The sequence below is a fragment of the Orycteropus afer genome, unplaced genomic scaffold, assembly GCF_000298275.1.
Source record: "Orycteropus afer afer isolate SDZICR_OR568_19922 unplaced genomic scaffold, OryAfe1.0 scaffold00018, whole genome shotgun sequence".
NCBI lineage: Eukaryota > Metazoa > Chordata > Mammalia > Tubulidentata > Orycteropodidae > Orycteropus > Orycteropus afer.
In genome coordinates, this window is record NW_006921605.1 from 6,226,823 (window position 1) to 6,238,888 (window position 12,066).

Consider the following 12,066-nt stretch of genomic DNA (forward strand, 5'->3'; position numbering starts at 1 on the left):
GGGCGGCCGTCCTGTCCGTCAGTCGGGGCGGCTGTCCTGTCCGTCAGTCGGGGCGGCTCCTCTGGTCTGCATTGCTGTCCTGTCTGTCAGTCGGGACGGCCGTCCTGTCCATCAGTCGGGGCGGCCGTCCTGTCCGTCAGTCGGGGCGGCTGTCCTGTCCGTCAGTCGGGGCGGCTCCCCTGGTCTGCGTTTGGACCTCCATGCTCCTGGGGTGCACGGACCAGCTTTGCAGACTTGCCCTGAACTGGCGTTTGTATGGTTCCTCATGACCGGAGTCAGTGTTTCGCGTTTTTGGCAGGGATACGGGATACCACGGGAAGCACATGACGTGTCCTACGGTTGGTGATGTTGTGACCCCTTGGTGCAGGGGTGTCTGACAAGTGTCACCACTGTGAGTTGCTCTTCTTTCCCTTTTAATTAACAGTCATCACAGGGGCACTGTCAGTTCCCCGCCCCTCAGGCTCAGCACCTGTAACCGTCTGGCCTGGAGTGAGCATTACCATGATGTTTCTAATCCGTCATTCCGTATTTATTGGCTGACATCCTGGTATCTGAAGGAGTTTCCCCTTTCCCCTTTTTATTCATTCATTCATTCATTTGTATCAGTATAAATTCATGGAATCTTTTCGGATGGCTTAATCCATTACTATTACTATCTTTTTAAAATTTTTATGCATTTTAGTTTTTAAAAAATACTTGTGTTTTAGGTGAAAGTTTACGTGGCACATTAGGTTCCCGTTTGACAGTGTCTGTACAGGTTGTTCGGTGACATTGGTCACATGTTCACAGTGTGTCAAGGTCTCATTATTCCCGCTGTTCTTTTCCCATTCACCATTCTTCCCACCCTCCTTGCCATCTCTGCTTTTGGGTAAAGGTTGATTGCTTGGTCTTATGGTTAATTGTTTAAGGGACCCATTACTCACAGGTGATATTGTTTATTTTATAAGCCAGTCTATTTTTTGGCTAAAAAGTAATGCCCAGAAATAGACTCAAGCCCAAGTTCAAAGGGTATCTTAGTGTGGTAGTCTTGGGGCCCCTTCTCATTATCTGTTTTGATGCTCACATTGTCTCAGATTTGGCCTAAGTGCTGTCCTTCAAGCTGCCTGCTGTGTGTGTTTTTTTAATGCATTTTGTTGCAGCATAATTTATGTATAATGAAATACACAAAACTAAAGTAACATGAGTCAATGAATTTTTTTGTTTTCAGTGTTCCCTCCCCTCCCCTCTCACCCCTGGCAACCAACAAAGAAAGTTTCCCTCCATATATAAACCCTTCCTTGACCCTCCACAACAACGAACTAATACTATATTTGTCCTTCTGTGATTGACTTATTTTACTCAGCATAATGTCCTCCAAGTTCATCCCCGTTACGCAGTGCTTTGCAGACTCTACATTATTCTTTAGTGCTGCATAGCGTTCCATTATGTGTATGTACCATAGTTTGGTCATCCGCTTTTCTGCTATAAATCTTAGAGATAAGTCCCTTGCTAGATATGTAATTATTGGCAAATATAAATTTGTTACTGTCATTTTTGTTATGTGCTTTCTCGTGGTGTCGATTTCTTTGTTCCATATAATTTTCTATGCTGAGCTTACTTTGTTTATGAATCGTATTATCACTTCCTTCATTGCTATTGTTTTAGTATTTGCTGAATATTTGTGCTGGTCCTCTTTTTTGATGTGAAGGTTTATCATTTTTCTTTGAGGTTACCCTGTGATTTATAGTTTTCTTCCCAAGTTTAGAACAGTCTGTTCTATCTTGTAGTTGTCTTGACTTCCCTACCATCTAGAAGTCCTGTAACAACAGAGTTTTTTCCCTCCTTTTGGTTTGTAGTTGTCCTCATTTGTCAATTGATGTCTCTGGTTCCCTGTTTACAATCTTGTAGGCTTATTTACTTTGGATCTTTCCAGAGCTGGATTGGTTTCTGGGTTATATCATCATGTGTGTTAATGGTCAGTTGTTGGCTGTTGTTGCTTCTCTGTCCAGAGGGCTCCCTTTAGCAATCTCTTGTAAGGTTGGTCTGGTTTTAACAAATTCTCTTAATTTCTGCTTATCTGGAAATGTCCTAATTTCACCATCATATTGAGGGACAGTTTTGCTGGGTACATAACTCTTGGTTGGAAATTTTTCTCTTTCACAATTTATATATACCATCCCATTGTCTTCTCGCCTGCATGGTTTCTGCTGAGAAATCCGAGCTTAGGTTTATTGGTTGCACCTTCTAAGTAACTTTTTGTTTTTCCTGTGCTGCTCTCACGATTCTTTCTTTGTCTTTGGTTTTGGTATGTTTGATGATGATATGTCTCTGTGATTTTCTGTTGGGGTCTATCCTGTTTGGGGTTCATTGGACTTCCTGAATGGATATCTCATCTTTCATCATACCAGAAAAATTCTCTACCAACAAATCTTCGACAATTTTCTCTGTGGTTTTATTTTTCTCTACCTGTTCTGGAATTCTGATTACACACAGGTTATTCCTTTTGATGGTATCCCACATAAACCTTAGGCTTTCTTCATTTTGCTTTGATCTTTTTTCTCACTGATCCCTTTCCAAAGAAGTGTTCAGGTATTTGCCTTCAATCTCCCTAATTCTGTCTTCCATTGATTCAATTCTGCTCCTTTGCCCATTCAATGCCTTATCTATTTCTGAAAATTTAGTATTAATCTTCTGGATTTCTGTGTGTAGATTTTGTATCATTTCTAATTTTTCATTTATTTTGTCATTTTGTTCTTGTATTGTCTTTGGAAATTGTTCTAGGGTTTTTTCTCTATTTTCCTTAATCTGTCCCTCAATTTGTTGAAGATACCTGAATATAATTCTTTTGAATTCCTTATCAGGGAGTTCCAATGCTGGGTCTTCCTCAGGGATGTATTTTGGGTCTGTATCCTGGTCCCTTGTTTCTCCCGTTTTATCTTGCTTCTTTGTGTGGACTGTGATGCTATGTTTTCTCTGAGGCATTGTGATGTTTTTGTATTTATATTTAATTGGTGATTGTATGTTGGAGTGACTTGCCCATGATTTTCAGGTTTTTTTGTATGTTATCTACGCAAGTAGGGTTGTTGTTGTTGTTGTTGTTGTTGTTATGTGTCATCAAGTCGGACCTGACTCATAGCGACCCCTCCTTGGGTTTCCGAGGCAGTATCACTACTGAAGTAGATTGCCCCATCTTCCTTCTGAGGAGTGGCTGGTGGGTTTGAACTGTCAGCCTTCTGGTTAGCAGTCAAGTGCCTTAGGCACTGTGCTACCAGAGCTCCGCAATACTGTGCTCCTCTATTCGCTAGTTGACAGCACTTATCCACTCACCACCTGTCTCCTTTCCTGTTGTCAGCCTCTCATGTGTCCTTGCTGACCTTAGCAAACAGAGACTATTCTTAGGTCCCTGGAATCTAAATGAGAATGCTATCACTTTAAAATCCAAAATGGTTGCCACCTGTAAAGATTCAAAATGGCTGCACCCTCGGTCACTTTAAATATCCAAAATGACCACCACTTGTAAATATTCAAAGTGGCTGTGCCATTGGTCACATTAAATATCCAAAATGGCTGCCCCCTCCGGACAGTTCAGGTTGTCTCCCTCCTTGCTGTTTCCCTTCTTGGTCATAGGCCACCAGTGCAGTCGTCCCTGCAGCCCTTGGTGACGAGGGTTGATCTTTAGGTCAATTCTCAGGTCCCAACACCACTTGGAAATATTCAGGCTGTTGGTCCTGTCAGAGTAGCTGACAGTCCACAGCTCTGACCGTCTCTGTACTCACTGTTTTTGTTCAGGTTTTTCCACTAGTTGGTGCCTAACCCACTTCTGTGTAGTTCCTTTCACAGCTCAGGGCTCCAGGACCATCTTCCGTATCTCTGTCGGTTGGTTTTTCTTTTCTTTGTTGAAGGGGGTCTGTGTCGCTCGTCTGCCTGTTCCTCCATCTACCGGAAGTCTCCTCCTGTCTTCTTTTGACATGTCCTCATCTTTTAATATTTCCTTGTTTTCTGGTACAAGTAGCTGTCCCATGTCCAACTGGTACTTTCTCAACCCAGGGATGAGCCATTTTTCCAAGGAGTCCTGAGTCCTTTCCAGTGGAAAGTGGTCTTTAGAAAACAAGATTGAGGCTCAAGGTGGGCGCTCTTAATTAGCACGCATTTCTGCTTGCAGGGAGTGACTGGCCTTGTGGGCTGTGTCAGTTCACACAGGACTGAATGTATCTTTAGAGGAAAGATCAAGGGTTAAATTTCTGGGTCAGAGCTCTGTCATCCGGTTGCCACAGTTTCTCTGGTGGGAGTCCCTAGTCTGTGTTGCTTTAGCGCTTGTGGGGAGGGGGTTTCCCCTTGCAGTCGTCTTGATGTATCACAGATGCTGACAAGAGTGTGTTTCCTCAGAGCTTGTGAGGCCTTGAAGGGACAGCTTTTCTGGGTGCCTAGGGTCATTTTCTAAGCTTTGCTCTTACAGACTTAGCCCAGGGAGTTCTGAAGAAGGTGATTTACTGTCTGTGTAATTGTACTTCCCAGATCAAGCCTCTTGGTGTTTCTAGGCCAGGTGCGCGGTGTTTCAGCCGCGCCTTCCTGAGGAGTGCAGGTGAAGCTGTTGGGAGGTACAGCAGGCCCAATGAGCCACTCCCTCTCGGGCCTGTCCCTGTTTTTGAAAAGGTGGACTGTACCTTCCGTGAATCCGCTCCTTTAGAGCAGAAGCTCTCAACGGAGGTCACTTTTGTCCCCAGAGGACACGTGGCTACGTCTGCAGACCTTGTTGGTCGGTGGGGGGGTGTGATGGAGGGTACCACTGGGAAAAAGCCAAGAGCTGCTTAGCATGTGAAGATGCACCAGGAGGGAGGGCGAGAGATGTCCATGGTGCTGAGGCTGGAAACCCCGTTTTGGAGCACTTGTAGGAGTGAGGGGGTGAAACCTTACAGGTTTGTCCGCTTCGGTCAGGTAGACTTGATAGCTCCCGGATGGCAGGGCAGGTGGCTAAGACCTCGAAGGACTGGCTGTGGGTGGCTCAGGAGGACTGCTCTGTGTGGACTGCGGTGGTAAAAACGACGAGTCTGGATGGCAGAAACGGAAGGACCTCCGCTTTTCTGGCCGGTCCGTTTTGTCAGTGAGGGTGTAGTTCCCCCACTAAGGTGAAAACAGGTTGCTCCTGTTGAGTAGCTGTTAAATGTGGGCTGTTGCCTGCAGAGCAGGTTATGAGCTGACGTTGCTTTCAGCCCCAGTTCTAACATGCACTGTGGTTTACTCCCTTGTCTCTCTTTGACGTCCATCTGTGGGTCAAGCCTGACATTCCACTGAACCAGAAATAGGTCGGAATCGACGTGGCTAAGGCATAAATGAGTTCCTTGAGTCATTTTTTTTGCTCCTTAGGTGCCCTGCTGGTGTAGTGGTTTAAGCACTCGAGTGCTAACTGAAAGGTTTGAAGTTATTTGAGGCTCCACAGGAAGAAGCTGTGGTGACCAATTTCCGGAAAGGTTGCGCCTGCGATGTTCTGTGGGGCAGTTCTCTGTTACGTGGGGTCCCATGAGTTGGACTCGATGCAGTGGCACCCAACAACAGTCCTGTTCTGGTCTATATTTCAGCAAGGAAAGGTTTGGTTGGTTAACTCCAGGGGAAGAGTGGAGGGAGGGAGGGGGAGAGAGCATGACAGAGCCTTCGCGATGCACAGACGGTTGTAAAGGCAGCAATAATTCAACTTGAAAAAGCCTAAACCTAAAAACAAAAAAAAAGTCCCCCCTCCCCTTCCAAGAAACCCGGAAATCATTTGATGACTAGAAGACATTTTCACTGCAGTGAGTTGATTTAAAGGAGTGCTGGTGGTGTGGTGCTTAAGGCGTTTGGTTCTAACTCACCAGCTGCTATGCAGCAGAGAGATGAGGCAGGCTGCTTCCTCAAGATTTACAGCCTTGGACACCCAAGGGGGGGTCACTGTGGGTTGGAATTGACTCAGTGACAGTGATTTGGTTTGGTTTCTTTAAATTGATGTAACTTTAGCAGTGATTTTTGGCCACAAGTTATGTTAATTTTATCCTTAAACACACTGGGTTTTGGTTGGCAGAATGGAGAGTCTTAAACACACGGTAGTTTCAGCACCTTTGCCCTTGACCTTGAGTGCATGTATTACTTTTACTTCAAAAAAAGAAGAAAGAAAGACTTGTTGGTGTTTCTTTTCCGGGTCAGCTGTTAGAACATTCTCCCTCTTTTCCGACTGTGAGTCCTGTTCCTTTCCCTCGACCTTACCGTGACACTTCTACACGGCTTCTCCTCATTGCCACCAAATTACGTGGCCAGTGTTACCCGGACCCTAAGCCTAGATAAAGAACGCTGGTGGTGCAGTGGGTAAGGCATTTGGCTGCCAACCAGAAGGCCAGCGGTTCAAACCCCCAGCTGCTCCACGGGGGGAAGATGAGGCGATGCACTTCCATGAAAATACACAGCCTAGGAAACCCAGTGGGGGTTGCTATGAGTCGCAGTCAACTGAGTGGCAGTGCGTTTGGTGTTTTTGGTTAACCCTAGAAAGGACGGGGAGTGAGTGAGCACCCGAGGAGAAGGCTCTCTTCTTTCCAGCCTCTCGGCCCTCGATCCTCAACCCTCACTGTGCCGCCGACTTCTTCATCTCGCTCACCAAAGCGTCGGGGAGATGAGGTTGCAGAAACGTAACGGCAAGTCTGTGGTGTCTCCTGCAGCCGAGTTGAGCTGAGTTTCTGAGCCTCTTTGGGGATGGAGGGAGGCTGGCCTGCAGTCTTTTGAGAAGACTTAGTCTGTTCTGAAATACCGTTTTTTCCTCAGTTTACTCCCCCTTGTTGAGAGTGAACGTGTGTTTCTTTTCCCAGTCCTGTCATCCTGTAAGTACAACGGTGGGCCTTTGCCAGATGCAGGTTTGGTAGGGGGAGGTAGGAGCCTCCACTCTGTGGCCAGTTAAAGCAGGAGGGGATGGCAGGTTCCTCGTTACGGTCCTCAGGTTGCTGACACTGAGTGTGGCAACCCACAGGGAGCTGCTGCTAACACACGGCGCTTCAGAGTGGTCACACTGCGTGACTGTGGAGGGAAGCCGTCTGTTCTGTTTTGGTTCAGGCGGTGAATGTACCGGTTCCGCGGTTTCTGCAGGTACAGTTCCAGGACACTGACCGCGTTTGAGTGGTGCAGTGCCTCTCACCTTCTTGTCTTCCGTTGACATAAACTCGCTGGCCACTAATCTTTCGAGCTGCTGTTGTCCATTTCACCCACATCGATCTTGAATGAGCAGAGGACCCAGGGAGGACATTCTTCACTAGGGAAGAAGCTAAACTGTTGTTCCGTCTTAAGACAACTTCAGGGGATAGTTTTGGTTTCAGGTCGAAAGATGGTCTCAAGACAGTAGTTCCGGGGGTTCGCCTAGCCTCAGTGGAGAGGCACCTCTTTGTCAGGCAGCCTTCCCCCCGCGTGGTGGCTGTGGACTGGGAGTTACTCTGCGTTTCTTTATCCGTCTCGTCGGAGCTGCTATTTTGGAGGCATAGCCAAGCTGCATCGCTGCTCGTGAGTCCCTGACCCGCTGAGCCCCTCGAGGCTCTGCCCCTCGGTTTTCAGACCAGGTCACGGTATCTATTGAGCTCGCAAACTGGTTAGTCTGTGCTGAGATGGGCCACGTGTTGTTGTTAGGTGCTATATGTCATCGATTACGCGTTGAAATGGTGACACGTTGGAGATGCTGGGCAGGTAAAGCATCATCGCTTCACCTGTTTCCTTCTCCTTTCACTGACTGTGGTGTTTAAGGTTGTGTGTCAACTGGGCTGGGCCTGGCTGAGTGGCCGGGCAGCTGGATGTAGTATTCCCCATGATGAGACTGGTCATCAACTCCATGATGGAATCTACTGGGAGCAGCTGAGTAGCTGCCTTAAGGATGTGGTCTGCTTCCTGTATATAAGGAGAAGCCAAGGAGAATGGTCTCTAGCTTATGGCACGCTTGAACCCTGCATGTAGCCGTGTCATTGTTCAGCAGCCCCACCATGCTCTGCTGACCTTGGGACTTTCAATGGACTTGAATTAATGGCCTGCCTTGTGGTTTGGTAACATCGGGACTGTGCCTTTTTACTTGTCAACCTTGGGCTTGTCAGTCTCAGCAGCCAGAAGCTGTCTGAGTGAAGAAACGCCTCTAGCTCTAATGGGCTGGGAGCAGGAGGCAGAGCTGAAGCCCAAGGTTGAGAGGCTTTCACCCAGCCCCTAGAGCCTGGCGTTTTGAACTCAGACTTAAAGCCTCCAAACGTAAGAGAGTAAACTCCTGTTTGTTCAAGCCTCCCATTTGTGGTGTATTCCTGTCAGAGTGGCACTGGGTAACCAGAACATTAACCCTTTGGAGAGTGAAGGTGCTACTAGAAAGTGTGGGTTGCATTCCGTTTCTGTCAGGCCGCCCTGCCCTGGATGGCTCTGAGAGACCCCAGGCTCTGGGGCCTGCACGGTTCCGTCTGTCCCGTGGCTCCCCCACCAGTTCTAGGGTATGAGGTTGCCATTCCAGTTAACCTGGTGACTCATGATTAACTGGGGTCCCGTGACTTGTTTTGTTTTCCCAGTGATGATGGCTAAAGAGAAGCCGCCCATAACCGTGGTTGGAGATGTCGGCGGACGCATCGCAATCATCGTGGTACGATCACGTGTCATCCTTTGTTCACGTGCAGTGATGGTGCTGCTGCCTTGTCCATAGGCTGTCCTCACTGGCTTCCATTTCCAGTGACAATGATAGTCTTAAAGAGCCCGTCGGTGCTTTCTCACCCAAACGCCCTTAGCATGCAGAGCAGGAGTTTGCAGACAGACAAACAGGGCTCAGCGTGTCAGCGACAGATGTACAAGTTGCACAGAAACTCCCGTAGTAGAATCTTCCCCATAACCTTCGTCTCACGGGGTCTAGGTTCCAAGGAAACCCACTGACTAAGCAGCCTCACGCTGCCCTGCGCATGGGTGCACTCCTCCGTTTTTGTAGTGAGTGTGTGTGGCCCAGTGCAGACCCCTTTTGTACTTGACATGGTGGATTTGCACTGGCTCCGAATGGCTTTGCTGGGCCCAAGGGGCCATCCTCTACAGCTGCTCACTTTACTTCCATGTCCTCTCATCTCGTTTAACTTTTCTGGGGCAGAAGTGCCTGTGTCAGGTTGGTAAGAAACGTGCACTGGGGACCTGTGTCCTGACAGTGCTGGCACCAGCTGTCAGTGTCCCCACACCTGCCCAGAGCACTGCTCCTCGCAGCTCTGACGGCCACGTGAGGCACCAGCAGCCGGGCCCTTGGTTCCCATTTCTGGGCGTTCAGTCTTGGGCCAGGCCAGCAGCTCTGATTTGATTGGACACCTGATTTGATTGCACTTGAGCTTAGAAGCAGGCAGAGAAGAGCAGAGGGTGTGTGTCTGGGCAGGGTGGGGGAGACAGTGGTCTCCACGGGCACTCTGCTCCTCAGGATGACATCATTGATGACGTGGAGAGCTTCGTTGCTGCCGCGGAGATCCTGAAAGAGAGAGGTGCTTACAAGATCTACGTCATGGCCACACATGGCATCCTGTCGGCAGACGCCCCCCGCCTGATAGAGGAGTCCTCCATCGACGAGGTCGGTCCACTTCAACATCTGCTGCTGTATTTTCCATGAATAGTGAAATGCTCAGGCAGTATAAATTGCTTAATCTACAAAATACCGAAAACAAAAAACAGAATCCACTGTCACCAAGTTGATTCTGACCCACAGCGCCCCTAGAGGACAGAATGGAACTGCCCCAGAGAGTTTCCAGGGCTGTCAGTCCTTACAAAAGCAAAGCCCAAGCCAAACCCACTGGTATGGAATCGATTTCGACTCACAGCGCCCCTAGAGGACAGAGTGGAACTGCCCACAGGGTTTCTAGGGCTGTCAGTCTTTATGAAAGCAAAGCCCAGACCACATCTACACTCCCTGCCCTGGAGTCCATTCCGACTCACAGCACCCCTAGAGGACAGAGGGGAACTGCCCACAGGGTCTCCAAGGCTGTCAATCTTCACCGAACCGAAGCCCAAACCACACCCACTGCTGTGGAGTCCATTCTGACCCACAGCGCCCCTAGAGGACAGAGTGGAACTGCCCACAGGGTCTCCAAGGCTGTCAGTCTTCCCAGAAGCAAAGCCCAAACCATACCCACTGCTGTGGAGTCCATTCTGATCCACAGCGCCCCTAGAGGACAGAGTGGGACTGCCGACAGGATCTCCAAGGCTGTCAATCTTCCCAGAAGCAAAGCCCAAACCACACCCACTGCCTGGAGTTGATTCCAACTCACAGCACCCCCCCCCCCCCCCCCCCCCCCATTCCTAGGCTGTCATCTTTATGGAAGCCGACTGTCTCATCTTCGTCCCACAGAGCAGCTGGTGGGTTCAAACTGTTGAACCTTTGGTTACCAGCCAAGTGCTTAACTACTATGCCACTAGGACTTCTTAATCCTTGAAATAAAAAACCCTAAACCCATTGCCACTGACTCGATTCTGACGCATAGTGACCACACAGGACAGAGTAGAACAGGCCCATGGAATTCTGACTCCGACCTTATAGGATACAGAAGAATTGCCCCCTAGGGTTTCCCAGGCTGTAATCTTTACAGAAGCAGGTCTTTGTATTTTTCTCCCACAGAGTGGCTGGTGGGTTCAAACCGTTGACCTGTTAGTTAACAGCTGAGCCCTTAATCATTGTGCTGCTAGGGCTCCTTATAATAAAGTCCAAACCTACTAAGTCAATTCCGAAGCAAAGCAACCCTATAGGACAGATAGAACAGCCCCATAGGATTTCCAAGGCTGTAAATCTTGACGGACGCAGACTGCCTTGTCTTCTGTCCTCAGGCTGTGTGGTGGGTTCAAACAGCCAGCCTTTTGCTTAGCTTAGCAGCCGAGTGCTTTAACTGCTGCACCACCACAGCTCCTTTTCATCTGCAGTGGAACTGCTGCTGACTGATCATGAGGCCAGTGGGGACGTCATCAGTGTGCATAGACTGGCTGCGGCCCTCTGCCTGGCCCCTAGAGCATTCCTCTTGAGACTTGACGCACCCTCAGTGACATGGCACTTGGTGTGGGGCTGGGGCTCCCCCATTGTCTGAGCAAACAGACCGTGACTGGAGCACTGGAGTTTCGTGCTCGGAGCTCTGTGACCCTCCCCTGGTGGCCAGTTGGGTGTGTTTAGTCTGTAGACTGTGCTTAGTGCAGTGAGGTTCTGTGGCTGGTGTTTGGGCTACAGCCAGCAGCAGGTGTGCTGAGCGGTTGCTTGTGGCTGAGTGGGGCACCCGTCAGTCACACTGTTTCTTTTGTCTTGCCGTATGCGTAGGTGGTGGTGACCAACACCGTCCCTCACGAGGTGCAAAAGCTGCAGTGCCCCAAGATAAAGACGGTGGACATCAGCTTGATCCTCTCGGAGGCGATTCGCAGAATCCACAACGGGGAGTCCATGGCATACCTTTTCCGAAACATCACTGTGGATGACTAGCTCCCATGGCAGCCCTGCCCCGGAACTCCTTCGGAAAACACATAAAAGCAGAGCCATCAAGGACTGGAACTCGTCCCAAGTCAGATCGTGTCTGTTGCCAAGTTTGATAGCGACGTTAGGATAAAGCCAAGCAGCAGAGCTAACGGATAAGTAACATGGCCTTAAGCGTCTGTCATTGTCATCCCTGTTCCTTACACAGAAGTTACAGACTCCTGGAAAGAATCTGAACCTCTGGTTGCTTTTGACAGGAGTTGAAGACAGACACACTCTTAACTCTGCGTTCAGTCGTGAAATTCCAGGGAGTGAAGGCTGCACCCGAGGGAAGCAGGGTGCTTGGCACTATCTCTGCTCCACTTGTCCTCACCCCACTTAGCGCCACGGAAGGTCTTTGTGGAGACTTGTGTTCTTCCTCCGGAAACGGCTCTGCCCACAGCCAGTGAACAGGAAGCGGAGTTGCCCGTAATGAGCGCCCAATGGAGGATCACCCGGTGTCCGGGTGTCACGTTGCTATCAAGTTGCAAATAAAATAACTTTTTGTCTCGCTAATGTCTTTACTAAGTGGCCGAGCTGCCTGGTCCCCTGGCGGGACGGGAACCAGCTTCCGTCTACATGGTGCAGAAGGCGGTGCTGTAGAGGGAGGT

General features: G+C 49.1%; 1 protein-coding gene across 1 annotated transcript in view; it reads left to right on the plus strand.

Moving 5' to 3' along the window:
• Nucleotides 1-11,425, plus strand: part of PRPSAP1 (phosphoribosyl pyrophosphate synthetase associated protein 1) — a 38,792-nt gene extending 27,367 nt beyond the window's left edge. Inside the window, exons 8-10 of the mRNA XM_007959625.2 lie at nt 8,520-8,590; nt 9,395-9,541; nt 11,267-11,425. Coding sequence (XP_007957816.1) covers nt 8,520-8,590; nt 9,395-9,541; nt 11,267-11,425 — 377 coding nt within the window. The remainder of the gene's footprint in view (nt 1-8,519; nt 8,591-9,394; nt 9,542-11,266) is intronic.
• The last annotated feature ends 641 nt before the right edge of the window (nt 11,426-12,066 follow it).